The sequence below is a fragment of the Vigna radiata genome, chromosome 10 (assembly GCF_000741045.1).
Source record: "Vigna radiata var. radiata cultivar VC1973A chromosome 10, Vradiata_ver6, whole genome shotgun sequence".
Lineage (NCBI taxonomy): Eukaryota > Viridiplantae > Streptophyta > Magnoliopsida > Fabales > Fabaceae > Vigna > Vigna radiata.
Window position 1 is genome coordinate 15,077,826 of NC_028360.1, and position 16,523 is coordinate 15,094,348.

Consider the following 16,523-nt stretch of genomic DNA (forward strand, 5'->3'; position numbering starts at 1 on the left):
ACTAAAACCACGGGACATGGTACTCAATCCAGATTGGAACAAGATCTGACAAGTGGGTTCGATCACTGTTGCTACATGTGTCAATATTTTACGTCCTTATTCAACTTAACTGCCCATAATAAATCCAAATAACCATTGTTTTGTAACGTCATCAAACTAACACAAGTATAGATTACATGTGAGCCGTTCCATTTCATCGGGAAAAACTTCAAGTGAAAATCATCTTACCTTTTAGTATTTCCATTTATTCAATTTCTTCTGTCCCCACTTCCTACAAAAATAAGGGAATAGTTCATTAACAGTGCTTCCCTTTTGCCACTTCCAAACTTTAACTGTTTCCACTCTTCGCTTTTATGATCGGAGTTTATGTTGGCTTAATTTTAGTTCAAATCCCTCTCTATTTCTTCGTAGCACTCCTTAATCAAAAGAAAGAAAAACTTTGAATGTGTTTATTTCTTCTCTTTTTCTTCTAAATCACAAGAAAGGGTGCGATAATATCTATCTATCTATATAAAAAGAGAGAGAGAAAGAGAGAATATATGACTATATAGTACTGTTCACAGAATCATAAGGCAAGGAGGAATTATGAGAGACAGATTCTTGTAAAATGGGCAAGAGGAGGTTACTTTCTAAAACAGTGTATCACTACATCGCATTAACTTGACCATCATATCACAGACGACATCTCTGATCACACACACACCAACTAAGATCAACCTAATACTTTATTTTTTAACTAATAAATATTATATATAAGGTTTGATTATACTGCACAAGCTTCCATACCAATTATCAAGGGCATCAAACACTATACGCTGAGCTGAGTAGCCTTTGTTTATTATTAACATAAACACACATACGTTCCCATACTTATATAGTTATATATATAAATTTATGAGGCTCAAACTGTAGCTATGGCCCCCACATCAACGCTTGAAACGGCCTTCATAGCTTCAAACCTTGGTTCTTTAGCCTGAAACTTGAGACCAGCATAGAGCTTCATGTAATCATTAAACACAAATTTCGGGTATACTTGGCTTGTTTCATCCGATTCCTTCACCAAGGCTGGTGCTGGAGAAATCACAGCATCATCACCGGGATTATAGAAGGAAGCCAGGGACATTCTGGTGCCATCCGTCTGAGCAATGACTCGGTGCATGACACTCTTGTACTTGCCATTGGTTATGACCTGTTAATGTCACGCCCACAAAAGACCAAAGCAGATAAATTATTTAGAGGAATTAACGCCAATAAAAATGCACTGAAAGCCAAGGATATGTATCAGTATGCTGTTGGGTGTGATCTGTGATTGGAACGTTTATATTTTGTTGTATAAAGAAAAAGTGACAGGTGAGAAACATTATACGGTAGTGGGGTATGTAGTGTGTATGTACCTCAAGTTGGTCACCAAGGTTGATGACAATGGAGTGACGCATTGGTGGGACATCGATCCACTGGTCATCCTTGAGGAGCTGCAGTCCACTGACCTTGTCATCTTGGAACAGTAGGATAATGCCACCGGCATCAGTGTGAGCTCTTAGGCCCTTTATCAGATCAGGGGTCGGACAGGGAGGGTAGTTGCTAACTTTCGTGCCAAAATTTGGGCCCTTCGATCCATAGAACACCTTCTTCAGGTACCCTTTCTCCAGTCCAAGATTCTCACACAGCAAGTCAAGAAGATGCTCTGCAAGTTTCTCCAGTTCTTCTGCAAACTGCTTCATTATCTTCCTGAAATAACAAAACATATAGTCAGACACAGCTTTTATACCAAAATTAAACATAAATGAACAAGGGTGCATGAATTGATTTAATTAAAGTTTACAAACATAACTTTGAAAATAGATTTCATATTTTGCTTTGGTACTTTTTCTTTTTTGTTTCAAACCAAATATAACCTGTGCAAGTACCTTTATAAACATATAAGGTGAAACTGAGTTTATTGGATAAATTGGAGTTGAAGGTAGAGAGAGGGAAAATGTAAAACCAAACTTTGTTAATTTTATTGTTAAATAGGTCTGATTGTAATGAGTTTAATCTTAGTTTTGCCTTAAAATTTTAGATTGAAATAACCGAAGGAAGGTTGAATTCCCAAAGAGGTTGATTATCAAACTTAAGTTTGTAAATTTTGATAAAAATATAGAGCAGATGTAATTAAGTGTGACCTGTAGTCTTGATCAAGATCTGTGTTCTCTGAAACATTGGAGACTGGAAGATGGCGCAGAAAAAAGGTACTTTCCCAGTCCAAGTCATTGATTTCTGACTGAACTGACTCAAGACCTTTGTTGGCCACCATTTCTTTGAACCTTTGCTCCATAGTCTTCTTGTAGTGCTCTTTTGTTAACTTCTCCACGGTGTCCATCAACTCAATGGATATACCATGGTTCACCAACTTCAAATCAAACACAAAGAAAAAACCAGCAAAGTTGATTAATTAAGCCTTTTTTACAAAAACGCATGCATATGCATGATAAAATTTGATTGGTGAGTACCTCAAAGAAACCCCAGTTCTCACAAGCATCTTTTATCATTTCCATGGCAGCTCCTCTCTCTTCAGTGTTAAGCTTTCCCATGTCAACAACTGGAAAGTTTGCCATTTCTTTCTTTCTTCTCTATCGCTTTAAACAACTATGTGATTGTGAGGATATGCTGTAAGTAGTGATGCTTTCAGAGGTGCAATCTCTTGTATTTATAGAACTCAAATTCTGGGAAAGGCTAAGAAAGGAAGAAATTTATTTAATTTAAGAAAAGAGAAACTTGTGCGGACGCATGTTGCCTAATTATCTACAATTTTTTTTTTAATTTTATAAAGGTAAATATATTTTTAATTTTTAATCATTTGAAAAATAAAATTGAATTTTATCATTTAAAATATTTTAATCTCCAAGTTATAAAAATAAATAAATATAATTATTTTAATTTAATTATACTAAATCATTTTACCTGTCAAACATGTTTTTTAAATAATATTTACAATAAAAATCTGTGAAATAATATAAATAACTTTAAAGCAAATATTAATATAAAATTAATACATATTTAATTTTTTTATTATAATATTTAATACATAAAGAAAAACATATTCAATTCTTTATATTATAAGGTAAATCAAATTAAAGGAAATGTACAAGCAACTCTAACTATTGTGCGAAAAAGTTTAAGAATTAAGAGATGGAGAATAGAAAAGTTATATGCGCCAAAACTCGCATCATCTTTATATATGTATATTTTATCTTTGGTTCAAACATCAACCAACTTTATCCTTTTAAATAAGAAGAATAAAACAATAAAAAGTACTAAAATATGGGAGGGGATGACAAGGGTGACAGCTATCTTATATTCATTCATGAAATCAAAATTTATTCTTGAATATATATAAAAGAAATTCTTATATCATTCTTATTTATTTGATAACGAGTATGTTTGTACTTCTGGTACCCATTTATTATTGTTTTAAACATTAAGTTAATAAATTTTATAAAAAATAAAATCATAATAAAAAATATGATATTATCAATTATTTAATATTAAAAAAATGTATATATAAGTATTTTCTTAATTGAATCCGAGATAGTCTGAAATTAAAAGTAAATAAAATAAAAGTATTAAAAAGAATAAAATTCTAAAATTTGTCTCTTAAAAACTATTTGATTTAATACGAGGAACTCAAGTGAACTTTATCAATAAATATTTAATAAGTCGAACAACAATTTAAAAATAATGAAAAATAGTTCTAAAATACAGAAATAAGGATATTTTTTTTTCAGTGAATTGAAGCTTAAATACAAGAGAGAAATGTCAAAATGATTTTGTTATACGACATTATCCTTTAATAAATAATAATAATTTATTTATTTATTTCAAAATAAATAAATAATTTCTATTTTAAAAAAAGTTATTTATATTTCTCAATACTATTTTTACAAATTTTTACATATTTTAAATTGTATTATCTATCCATTTATAATTAATTACTATAAAAAAGTAAAATTAAAAAAAATAATAAATATATAGCAATTATATATCTTTTAAAATAATAAAAATGTAGATACACAAACGTGATATATATATATATATATATATATATATGATTTTATAAAAACTATTTTGAAATCATATTTTAAGATTTTCTTTATCTGTTTATCACGGAAAATTAAAGCGTAAACGAATAAGAAAATTAACAATTATAGAAGAAAAGGATTTCAAGTGATAAATAAATATGATTTTCTTTTAGAATATCTCATTGAAAAAGTATACTATATAAAAATAATTGATTGATTGGGTAATAGAGAATTTTTATCACATGTATAATAAAAATGATAAGAAATGAGCAATATGAAACACCCAACTCAGTCATCCATCTACCTTTGAACAAAGAGATGACAGGAATATTAGTAAATATAAAATCATTGAGAAAAATATAGAATAAACACAAGTATACCATGTGTAGTAATTGACGGCAAGACACTAGAGTTTCAACAATCACATTTAAAGAAATCTGTTTCGGTCTTATAAGTTTTTCAATCTTTGATCGTTCAACTATTTCTTCTACGTAGTTTATCTTTCATTTTATTTGATCGCATTGGAAGGTTATTTAAAAGATTATCTGCCTAAATTCCAATTAAAACATATATTAAATGTATCTAACTTATCTCATTATTTTTAAAATTTATTTATAAATTTTGAAATTAATTTTTAATTTAATTATGTTTCAACGAATAAGGATCATATTTTCATCTAATTACCATCAACCTTAATTATTGTTTAAAAATAATATGACCCATTTATTGAATATTTATTATTGGTTGGATGGTACAATTTTAGACTAAACAACACACCATATACTAAAATAAACTAATAAATTTATTATTTTAAAATAAATTTTAAAAGAATATTTATGACATAAAAGTAAAAACTAGAATAATTAATTAAATCGTAATGAATATTTATATATTGTAACATCCCAATTATATATAAGAACTATATCATAGAAGTTATCAAATATAATATTATAGAACAGTTAAAGACTTGTAAATAAAATATTAGACTTACAATCATCCAAAAAATGACTATAAATTTTAAACTTTAAGTCCAGAAGAGTGTTTCAAAAACTATACATAAAAGCTAAAAGATCCAAATAACTAGATTGCCGCATCGTCACCCTCCAAGGCTTGCTCCAAAAACACCTCATCTATTTCTGCTGACATCCAAATGGATGATCATGGCAAAAGGAAGAACACAACACATACAACACAACCAAGCAAAAAGGGTAAGTTAGATTTAAAAGCACATATGTTATCTCATAGCATTTTAAAATACAAAAAAGAGCATTCATACAAATTAAGCAACTAAGGAATCCTATCATGTTATAACTTAGACTAGACCGGTCCAGACTTAGAATGAATATCGAGCTATGACGTGTTGTGCACTTGTGGTGTCTTCTACTGCTTTGCAAAACCCTTGCTAATAGGTTTAACCCTACCACACACAAGGTTAGTCCGTTACCGTGCAATAGGCCTCAAGGTAGTGCCTACACTAGGACCTCCTACTACTCTCACCACATGCATCAATCTTCTTTAGGTGAGAATAAAAGATCATTAAAGTGATAGAATAACCCCAAAAACTGAGCTCCCTATATTTATTCTAAACACTACAAGTATCTCATAAAGAGATATAGCTTTGATAGTCAATTACATCATCTTAATCACAATATTTTTCACAAAATATAATAATTAATAACTGTAAAGAAATAAAAAATAATTATACAATATCTATAATATTTATTCTACTCCTTACAAAAAAAAGTCTCTTATCAAAATATAAATATCTACCAAACTCTTAAATTATTAATTCTCCATCTCACAATATGTAGTTTACAAATTTTAATTCTATACATAAATATTAAATATATATATATATATATATATAGATAGATAGATAGATAGATAGAGAGAGAATTGAACACATGGTATTATCATGTACCGCCAATATATTGAGTTACCTTTTATGTTTGTAGGATGTTACATTTTGGCTTCCAAATAAACAAGATTTCTTCTCTCTCATGAATAAAGTATTAATGCCACCTATCATTAGAGTTCAAATAATAGGATATGGTCTTCTCATTTCCAACTTCCTTGTAACTTCGTGTAAAAAGCTTACATTTCTATCTCTATGAATATCATCGATAAGATCTTGCTTACTTAATGTCATAGGGGCAACTTTTCTTTTTAGTGCATAGAATGGCGAGTAGAAGACTTACGTAATCTGAATTTGGAAGAATTTTTAATTGTGTTTTTGTCTGGAAGTGGAAGAATAGAGAAATTATTAAATATAGAGGGAACCAAATTGGGTGGGAAGCATTAATATGGGGAAAAGAAAAGAAAAAAGGTTAGAAAAATATGAAAGTTTGAAAAGAAAGAGCAAAAACTCGTGAAGAATGTATGTGTGCACATATTGATGGACCCCTACCACCTTTTCTCACTCAGAATTAATGTGACCATGTTCTTGGTTAAGATTTTGAGTCATCTTGGGTTTTTGTAGGACCATTTTCATTTCTTTCTCATTCAAATGTCTTTTTCTCTTTTTTATCCTACATTATATTTTAACCTCTCTTGTCTTTTTTCTTCTTTCACTCTATACAGATCAGACATAAATCTAAGCTTTAGATCGACATCATCATACTCCAAAATCAATCATCCTCTCATCTCCATCTATTCTTCTTTATTTACTCACATACACTTACTTAATCTCATTCATATCAAAATCAAATCATCTATACCTGAACATGTTCAGACTTATTTATTAATACGTTATTTATTTGATAATGCACCAAAAAACAAGAATTTGGTAAGAGTGGTTTTGATAATCATGTGAAGAAACAGCTAGAAAAAAAATGAAATTTCGTGGTCGTTAATATCGTTCATTGCATGAGATGGATGCATGTATATATGAGCAAGATGGTGGCTTTTTCGTTTTATTAATCTTATTTGGTAATTTGTTAAGCAGAATAGATGAAATGAAACAGAAAAAAAGGTGTCATCATCCTGAATTGTTCATTGCATGAGATCGATGCATCTATACAGGACCAAATTATTAAAACTGTTTTTCTTCTTGTCTTGTAATGCTTATTTGGTAACAGGAGGAAACTTATAGCCATAGAATTTGAAAGTAGTTATATAATAAAAACCAAACCAAAACATTATAAGTAATTGAAATGCAAAGAAAAGTTGACCCATGACCTAATTATGATTAATACCCTAATATAAAGATTAGGCAGCAGCCAGCAAGAGGGTCCAAAAATGACACAACATAAGCCATCACCCTAGGGTGCATGAATTTGGCAGCCCCTTAAACATATTTTGGAAAATTCAATAATAAATAATAATATAAAAACTATCCCACTCACATTTATTATTTTCTTTTTATTCCTCCATTTATTTATACCAAACATGAATCTTTGTATATGTTACCCATATCTCTTTCAACGACAACTATCATACGTATTTTATACACGTGCCGTTAAAAAAAACGTAATATGTACACGTTTGCCGGTTGACTTTGACGTTCTATTCGTATCTACTTGTTTTGTTTTATGGATTTGAGTATCTTTTTTCAATTAAAAAATGTACGTATTTCGTTTGTATTATATGTGCAACTAGTTTTTTTCATATAACTTGTCTTCTTGTATTTTCGATAGCGATAATTTGATTTCTCACATATTATGTGATGCCTCCAAGACGTCTTTAAAAGGTTATATCAATTATAGCCTATGCAATACAACCTGAAAATTTTAAGGTTACTAAAAACGAGGCAGTGTATACTGATCAAAAATAATATATATATAATCACATATATAATATTATCTGGGTTAAAAATATATGTTTTGTTTTAATAACACTTATATGTCGAAAAAAATGTTTTTAATGATCATTTTCTATAGAAGAACAACAAATATACATTTTTATTATATGTGAAAATAACGTCATTAATACGAGTTAATGAATAGCATGCCATAGGCTATTTAACAAAGGTAAATGAACTGAAATAATGATCAGTTAATTAATCACCAATAATTTTGTAATTTACAAAATTCTGAACTGATAAACTAATTTATTAAACTATACGTGATTGATAAAATAAATAAATTTTGTTTTTTAAATAAAAATATATTATTATGAAGATATAACTTTATATTTTTTTAAATAATCAACTTGTTTAGTATTTATACTTATTTTTTAAGGTTATATATTTTTATTTGGATAAGTCACTTTTTTTATGAACTTAACTAATAATTATTAATCAAATTTAATTTTTATTTCTTATTATATTTCTTATTTCTATATTCTTTACCGTCGATAAAAATAAAATATATCATCGTGGAATGAAATATTATTTACTTCGACTTGTAATGTGAAATATTTTTTAATTTGAATTGTGTAAAAAATAAAATAACTTAACAAATATTAAAATTAATATAATAATTCAACGAGTTTATAAAATTAGGAAGAATACTATTAAATAAATTAAAATATAGAAAGCTGTGATAAAAATTAAATAAACTGAAAATTAATTAAAGTACATCATAAACTCATAAAAAAAATTATTCTGAAATGTTTAGTATTAATAATAATGAAATTAATGTATAAGCTAATCAAATGAACTAATACCTCACGAAATATACTCTGCCTTTCTTGAAAAGGTTAAATGAGCAGAATTCATATAAGACAATGTATATATTAATATAAATAATGGATACGTAAAGCTCTCATTTTAAGAAAAAATGTTTTCAACAATACTTTTTTTTAAAAATTTTTGACAACGTGTATATATATATATACATATATATATATATATATATATATATGATAATATGTGTAATTAATCTGTTTTAAATATTTTTTAACATAAATTTAAATAAATTAATAAAATAATAACACGTATTTTTTTATAAAAAATATTGTCAAAATATTCTCATCCTCGTTTTATTTTCTTTTTATATAATATTGTATTGTAAGTTTTGAGGTGAATTATGAGCATAATGATAGCGTGTGCGTAAATTTAAAAAGCAAAGCATGGATTAGCGAACGTGTGAAGTGAAGTAAAAAGTGGCACCGCCATGACAGGCGCCATAATTAATAAAGGGATGAAATTAACATGTCTCAGCTCGTCATTCAAGTACAAGACATGCATTCAGAGATTTCGGAATATGTTTTCCACTTATATTTAATATTTACATAAATTAAATCATGATCATGATGTAACTAAGTGATTTGATCTAAATTACATTATTACTCCGCCTTTTCTTTTTACCAAACTGCTACATATAATTTATTAATAAATTATTAAAATTGAGAATCGTGCCTGTTAACTGAAACAAAAAAATAAAGTTAAAATGTATTAATAATTAAATAACTGAGTAAAGTTGGAGTTTGATAAAATAAATATATAAATAACAAATAGAAAACACATAATTACTTCAAGAAATCAAAGTAGTGGTTATTGTTGAAAAAAAATCAAAGTAAAATTTGCAAGTTGCACTTATTGAGACGCTAATTAATTCTAATGTCTAAAGTTATAGAGAGGAAATTATTTTGCAAACACGAACCTTTGCATAACAGATAAGTAGGTGTTCCGAACACATGATGAACATGCAATCTGTCAAAGTGTAAGTTTGATAATTATCGAAATATTTTTATAGATTGAATATATTTTTAATTTCTATAATTATAAAATTAAAATTTATCTTTGAAATTTTAATGTATTTTAGCTATTAATTTTAAAAATAAATTAATATAACTTTTTTAATTTATATTAATTTATTTTACATATTAAACAATATTTTAGATTGACATTCGAGTTATAACATTTGAAATGATAAATAATTTAAATATTAATTAAAAATATCATTTAACACATTAAAAAAATTTAACACAATTAAATTTAAATAAGTATATATGTTTACTTTCATAATTTAAAAATTAAGTTGTATCAAAATTTCGAAATATGAAAGGAGAAATATGAGAGACCGAAAGATGTAATTGTTTTAGTTAGGTGAGTTTTGGCCATCAACTATGCTTTCTGGATACATCTTTATATTGACCAAATATGTTCTAACATTTGACTTGGCTAATTATCATCATTAATTGAATGCTAAATATGATTGATATCAAAACCCTAGAAGAGAATAACAATAATGGTTGTTGTATATGAATTTATTGTATATATCAAGGGAGAGGAAAGTTGTGAAAGTTGTAAAGAAAATATAAATCTATGCATCTTCTGAAGAAACCAACAAATGGAACTCTATTTATTAGAGATTCCAGAATACGTCACACTGATTTAACCTACCTAAACTCAATTAAATTATAAGTTAAATCTAACTCAGCCCAACTCATTTACAGTAAAATCATATCATTTTTATTATTTTTTTTTTTAGTTCAAAAAGAATATTTTCAACTAATCTTACTTAAGTCAGAAAAGATTTATATCCGTCAAAACTTTTCTCCAAAATTTGAAGTATTTTGTATACTTAATATTAAACTATTTTAATTTATTTTTTTAATAAATAAAAGGAAATATACATGGTGTATTTTGTTTTGTTGGGGACGAAGATAATCCATTTAACGAAAAATTGTTTGGCTGAGAGGTGACTGTTATTATACGTGTGTTTCATGCAATTTTAGGGCGAGTGGACATGTCCCTCCATCATCATTTACAACCAAACAAAGAGCCTCTTCATTTGTTCTCACTCATAATCTATACTCACATCACTTGTGTTAATTAATTTTACTTTTTCCATCTATTATTAAATTAAGATATATTTCCTTTTAGTCTCAAGTTATAGGTGTTTAGAATTTAATATGAGTATAACTTTCTTTCACCAGATAAAAATAAGAAAGTAAAGTAATTTATTAAGATCTACTAATCAATTATTTTAAAATTTTTAATTAAAAATAACGTTAATTTCTTACTTGATTCAACTTAAATCTTATTTGTATTGTATTTCTCTAATAAATCTCCTTTTTAATAAATCTAATAATATTATTTTTGGGAAAGTTATTTGTCTTTTTTTTTAAAAAAAATAGTTTGTAGTTAAATGATACATGAATTACTTTTTAAAAATGTTTTTAATTACACATTTAAAATAAATTATAAAAAAACTTCTCTCTCTTGTTTTGATTATAAAATATAAGTATTCACATATATTAAAGTCTCTTAATTTCTTTAACTTTAAATGTGTAAAAATAATATCTTAACAACAACTTATTTTTTGTGCAAAAATAATGGTTTAACAACAATTTAAAATTTTGGATAATTTATTAAAATAATGATATGAATTAGTTATGAATAGTGACGGAAAGAGTATTTGTCTTTCTACTACAGAAAATATATATTATTATTTGGTCTTCCTATAGAAATCTCAAAAACCAATAAAAAAATTAATTATACTATTTGTTTTCATTTTTTAAAATAATATTACCAATCTATCAAATTTATCTTTATTATTAATAACTTTTAAGATTATCTTTCCATTATTTATTAATAAAAATATGCATATTTATAATATTTAATAAATATAAGCAAGGAAAATAAATTTAATGTTTCATACAAATTTACAATCCTTTTTAAAAGAGTATTAAAAAACCTCTTCTAGGTTATTTTTAAGACAGGTGTATTTTCTTTTTCATTCTTGATATTCTGTATTTTTTTTTTTTATCGGAGAAATGAAGATGCATGATAGCTGAGTTGAATAACTGTGATAATATGTAGAGAGAGTTGAAAGTGAAGAAATAAAAATAAAGTTAGTGAATTGGTGTAGTAGTTAAATAGAAGGGAATGGTTTGAGTGTTGCTTTCTATAATGTCTGACAGTGTGTAGGGATAATTACTGAATTAGCTATCGTTAAACAGTGAGCGGAGAATTTGGAGTTGCAATACCAAAAAGGAATGTTGGAAAATAGCACCAAGCACGCCTCTGTCTTTCTTTTCTCATGTCATTTCATTTCTGGAAACTGGAAATTCAAAAGGATAATTAATTATTTATTAAGTAGATTTTGGTATTTCTTTTTTATTTTTATGATGTAGTGGTTGCAGGATATGAGCACATGTGAAGCTTAGTAAATAGGACATAAAATAAATGGCCACGTATATATCCAAAGGTTTATGTCGTACTTTGTTTCTTATTCAAAATCCCATGAATTTGTTCTTCTGGACACCAATTTCAGACCTATAACCATGGCTCTGTAATCATGGACTCCCAAGACAATCAACAAATATCCTTCTAAATAATGTTAGGTCTATAAGATTATATTAATATATATTTTTTATGTTATTTCTCCACACAAAAATAGCCAATAGAAAAACACCGATTAATAATGTGCACATGATATGCTGTTCATCTCACTAGGGGACAACCACTGGACCCCTCTCACCCTTTTTATATCCATTTCTCTTCTCTCCTTTTCTCATTTCCATTTCTGTGTGCCTTTAACTAGAATTTCTCCAACTTCCTCTATTGTTTTTTTTTTTTTTTTTAAATTCTAAGTACATTTCTACAGTGTCCTCTCCTGTGCTGATTCACTGAATATATTCTTATTCAGCTTAAACTTAATCAGCTTCATATATTCTTTCTTTTTCTTTAACCTTATTACAAAGACTACTTCCTCATAGACAAACATCATAACATTGCGTGTCTATCATGTTAACGCAAACATATCATTGTGTTTTTTCTTTCCAGAGTGCTAAATCTAGCTTTGAGTATATTATCACTTAAGAAAGATTTCTAAAAACGAAGATTCAGGAAAACTAAAGACATATGCATTAATTAATTAATGATCATGGGAAACACCGTGCATGTTTAAGAATTTCTTGGACGGGTAATTTACGGTATTCTATCTTCAGCTGTAGACGCTATCTGTATTATATATTTGATAAAGGTTGAAAGATACATGCATCATTACCATAAATTACAAAATTTCTGTGTGCTGTTGTGTTATTCTAAACGAAAGCTTATGCAGTAGTCACATTCATCGCTTTTGGAATCTAGGTTTATATATTTCATAAGTAAAAATGGGTCTTCCCATTAACAGGAATATATTCATATTTTCAAAGTGTGATAGGCATTTAAATTCGTACCACGATTGTTTCTCCAGTCTTAAAATTCTTAAAATAGTTTGCCATATCATGTGAGAATCGAATCCCGCATTTATAATGTTTTCAAGAGCTCCACTATACATGCATAACATACTCAAATTGATTTCCTCCCATCAAACAGTGCCCATTACAGGGAATATAATCATATTCCCAATAACGTTATTCTTTTCGAATATAAATAGGACCAGCAAGTTTTATATTTTTACGCATCCACACAAAAAATCTAAATACTTGTAATTTCAATGACTTCACAATGTCAATTTCTTACTATTCTCTTCTTAACCACTCAAGGCTAATCAATAATTTCAAAGAAATAGTTTCTTATGATGATTTATGCTGGTAACAAAATAATAAGTAAAACTTATCTACCCATGTAGTTGTATATAAAATCATCGAGAAGAATGATAGATTTAATATTTTTAATTTTGTGGACCAGTTCACTACCAAGTTAATTAAGACAAGTTTAATTCAGATTCGGATAAATGAGATGCTGAAATTTTAACTTCATTAAACATCTCAAGATGCCATTATTTTAATTCTTATCCAAAATACTTATTTATCATCAACTCACAAAATTATTCTAATTTCAATCCCTAACCTTAATGAGTTATACATTGAGAGAGAGAGAGAGTCTGAAATTTATAAAAAAAAAAAAAATTAATTGAAGCCAAATTATTGTTCGCTAGAGATCCATATCAATGCCCTACTATAGAGACCAAAATTAGAAGTTTAGTCTAAATGATTGATTTTTAAAAACTTTACGACATAAAATTTAATTAAGAAAATATTAAGCTTTTAGGTATGTGTATATAGTTAGTTTAATCTTTCTAATATTTCTTCATGATATGTGGGGCAAAATTATAATTTTATGTCAATCATTGAAATTTTTGCAATTTAAAAGGCAGACATGAATTTAAAATATTTTAAGTATGTATAAGTAATTAAATTAATTCTGTTTTATTTATGTTTTTTTTTTTCACTTTAGATTTAAATCAGCAATCATAATTTATTTGGCTAAAGAATTGTTTTTTTTTTTCATTTGAATCGATCTAATTTTTTACTATATTTGTATTTGAATCCATCTAATTTATTTAATATATTTATTTTTGTGGAAATTTTTATGTATTTTATCTCTGTTTATGGAAATTTTTAACCAATTCTTCACATTAAAATATATACAGACTAATTTAATAAATAAAGTTTTTTATAATGATTTCAAAAATAACAAGTTTTATTAGGATAAATTTTAAAAAATTGATATTATGTTAAATATTCAATTCTATAAAACTAAATTATGAGATAAAATTTGCATTTATTAATATATTCTAAATTTGTTTTACTTCTATTTGATACGAAATTTCTAATATATATATATATATATATATATATATATATATATATATATATATATATATATATATATATTAATTTTAGAGGTATATCAAGTGGGTTTTGCATTGAAAGTTTGAGATCTTTTTATAATTTGTGTATTCGGGTATCTTTTAAACAACTTGTGACAATGGTAAGTCGTTTTCGAGGGCATATTTTCATTAGTAATAAGTTGATTTATTTATTTTTATTAAGAGGTATTCGTAATACTGATATTAACAAATTAGAAGTCATTATATGGAAGAAGACTTCAATTTGAGATTTTTATCATGTAGCGGTTTCATTTTTTAAAATGAAGTTGGAGATCGTTTTTCTTTTCTTTTTAATTACTTTTTATAGTAAATAAAGTATATTAATTCAAATTTAATAATTAAATTTCACTGTACTTTTACTTCAAATCTTAATTTATTTGATTTTGAATAAAAGTTCTCGTTTCAGTTTAAATATTTATCATAATTAATGTCATTTGTTATTTCGTCTTTCAATAAATTAAACTCAACTTATCCCGAATTACAAATTTTCTATTAAAAAATTATATCTAAAATAAACCTGACAATATTAAAAAATGAAAAACATTTTTATAAAAAAAAACATAATTTTTTACATATAAAATTTAATTCTTACATTTAAATTAAAATTACTAAATAATTAAATATATTACAAAAACTCATTTAATGTATAACGGGTAAAAAAAATTACAAAAGGATTAAATTTTCCACATAGAATCTTCTATTTTAAAAAATGAAATGCACCTATAAACAGTAACATTGTCTATAATAAATAATAATAATAAATAATGGCTTAATTAAGTTTAAATTTTTTAAAATTGAAATATTTGGAATTAATTCTTTTAAACTTTTAAGTAATTTTTATTACTTTAATTAAAAATACATTGAATACTCTTTCTATTAAATAGCATTCGTGAAATAAATGAAAGAGGTAACAGGCAATGTATCTAGAACCACAGAAAAATATAAAATCTTTAAGTTCTATTGCTAAGATTTTTTTACAAACAAACAAATTTAGCCACAAAGAGGTTAACACGCCAAGAAAATGAACAACGAACACTCTATTTTTGCATGCAATGCAGTATGATATAACAAGCATGCGTACTGTAAAGCATGCAATTCTCTTACAAAAATTTGTGAAGAGCAAAACACCATACACACACCTGATTGAAGTGAATGCATAGGTGTCCTTAACACGAACCTGTTTTGCGTAGTGATCATTTATGCAGTATTATATTAATTGGAGTGTCTGGTTTGGTTGAAGAAAATTGTCGTCCTCGTGCATGCATGTGTATTTTGCAGTACGATATAGTTTTTAACTGAGGCAGAGACGAAATGATTGCATCCAATGGGTAGAGACTTGCAGATATTTTCAAGAACTGGGTTGTATACAAAGAATGTTTATTTTTAGCAAAAAGCTTGTGGTGGCATGCACCATGTTTTGAAAGGTGATGGGGACTCTTCTATGCAGCAGTCACTATCTGTGCCAATTCTCTCTGCATAACAATTAATAATAACCCAAAGTTTTTTAGCTCTTCTTTCCAAGAAATTATTAACATGAATGAATGTAAGGGCAGGGATAAGTCTGGTGAGAATATGAAGATATAGAGAGATTCTACAACTGGATTAGACAGATACTCGAGTGTTGAGTTCAGAAAGAGACTTCACATTTCCAAGACCACATAATTGGAACAAAGAGCCAAAATCCTTTTGAGCTTTCTCCAGTAGTTCAATTCAAGTTATGACATGTTGCAGATCAGACTCTTAGGACACCCCACTAACTCTTAAAATAATAATTTAACATTAAAAGTTCTACGTCGACTACGGAAATAAGATACATTTATTAGACATAAGATCAATTTATAAAATTTATAATATATATAAGTAGATTTAAATCTTATTTAACAATTCAGTTTTATGAAATTCACAATATAAATATGCATTCGTTGCACCAAACGGAAAATATCTGCTTTCAAAC

General features: G+C 26.8%; 1 protein-coding gene across 1 annotated transcript; it reads right to left on the minus strand.

The window, feature by feature from the left end:
- Positions 1–599: 599 nt before the first annotated feature.
- Positions 600–2,638, minus strand: LOC106776177 (1-aminocyclopropane-1-carboxylate oxidase). Its single transcript, NM_001317289.1, is given in 4 exon segments — positions 600–1,189; positions 1,395–1,728; positions 2,163–2,389; positions 2,490–2,638. Coding segments are annotated over 4 exon segments (954 nt in total). The 5' UTR covers positions 2,595–2,638; the 3' UTR covers positions 600–901.
- Positions 2,639–16,523: the final 13,885 nt, after the last annotated feature.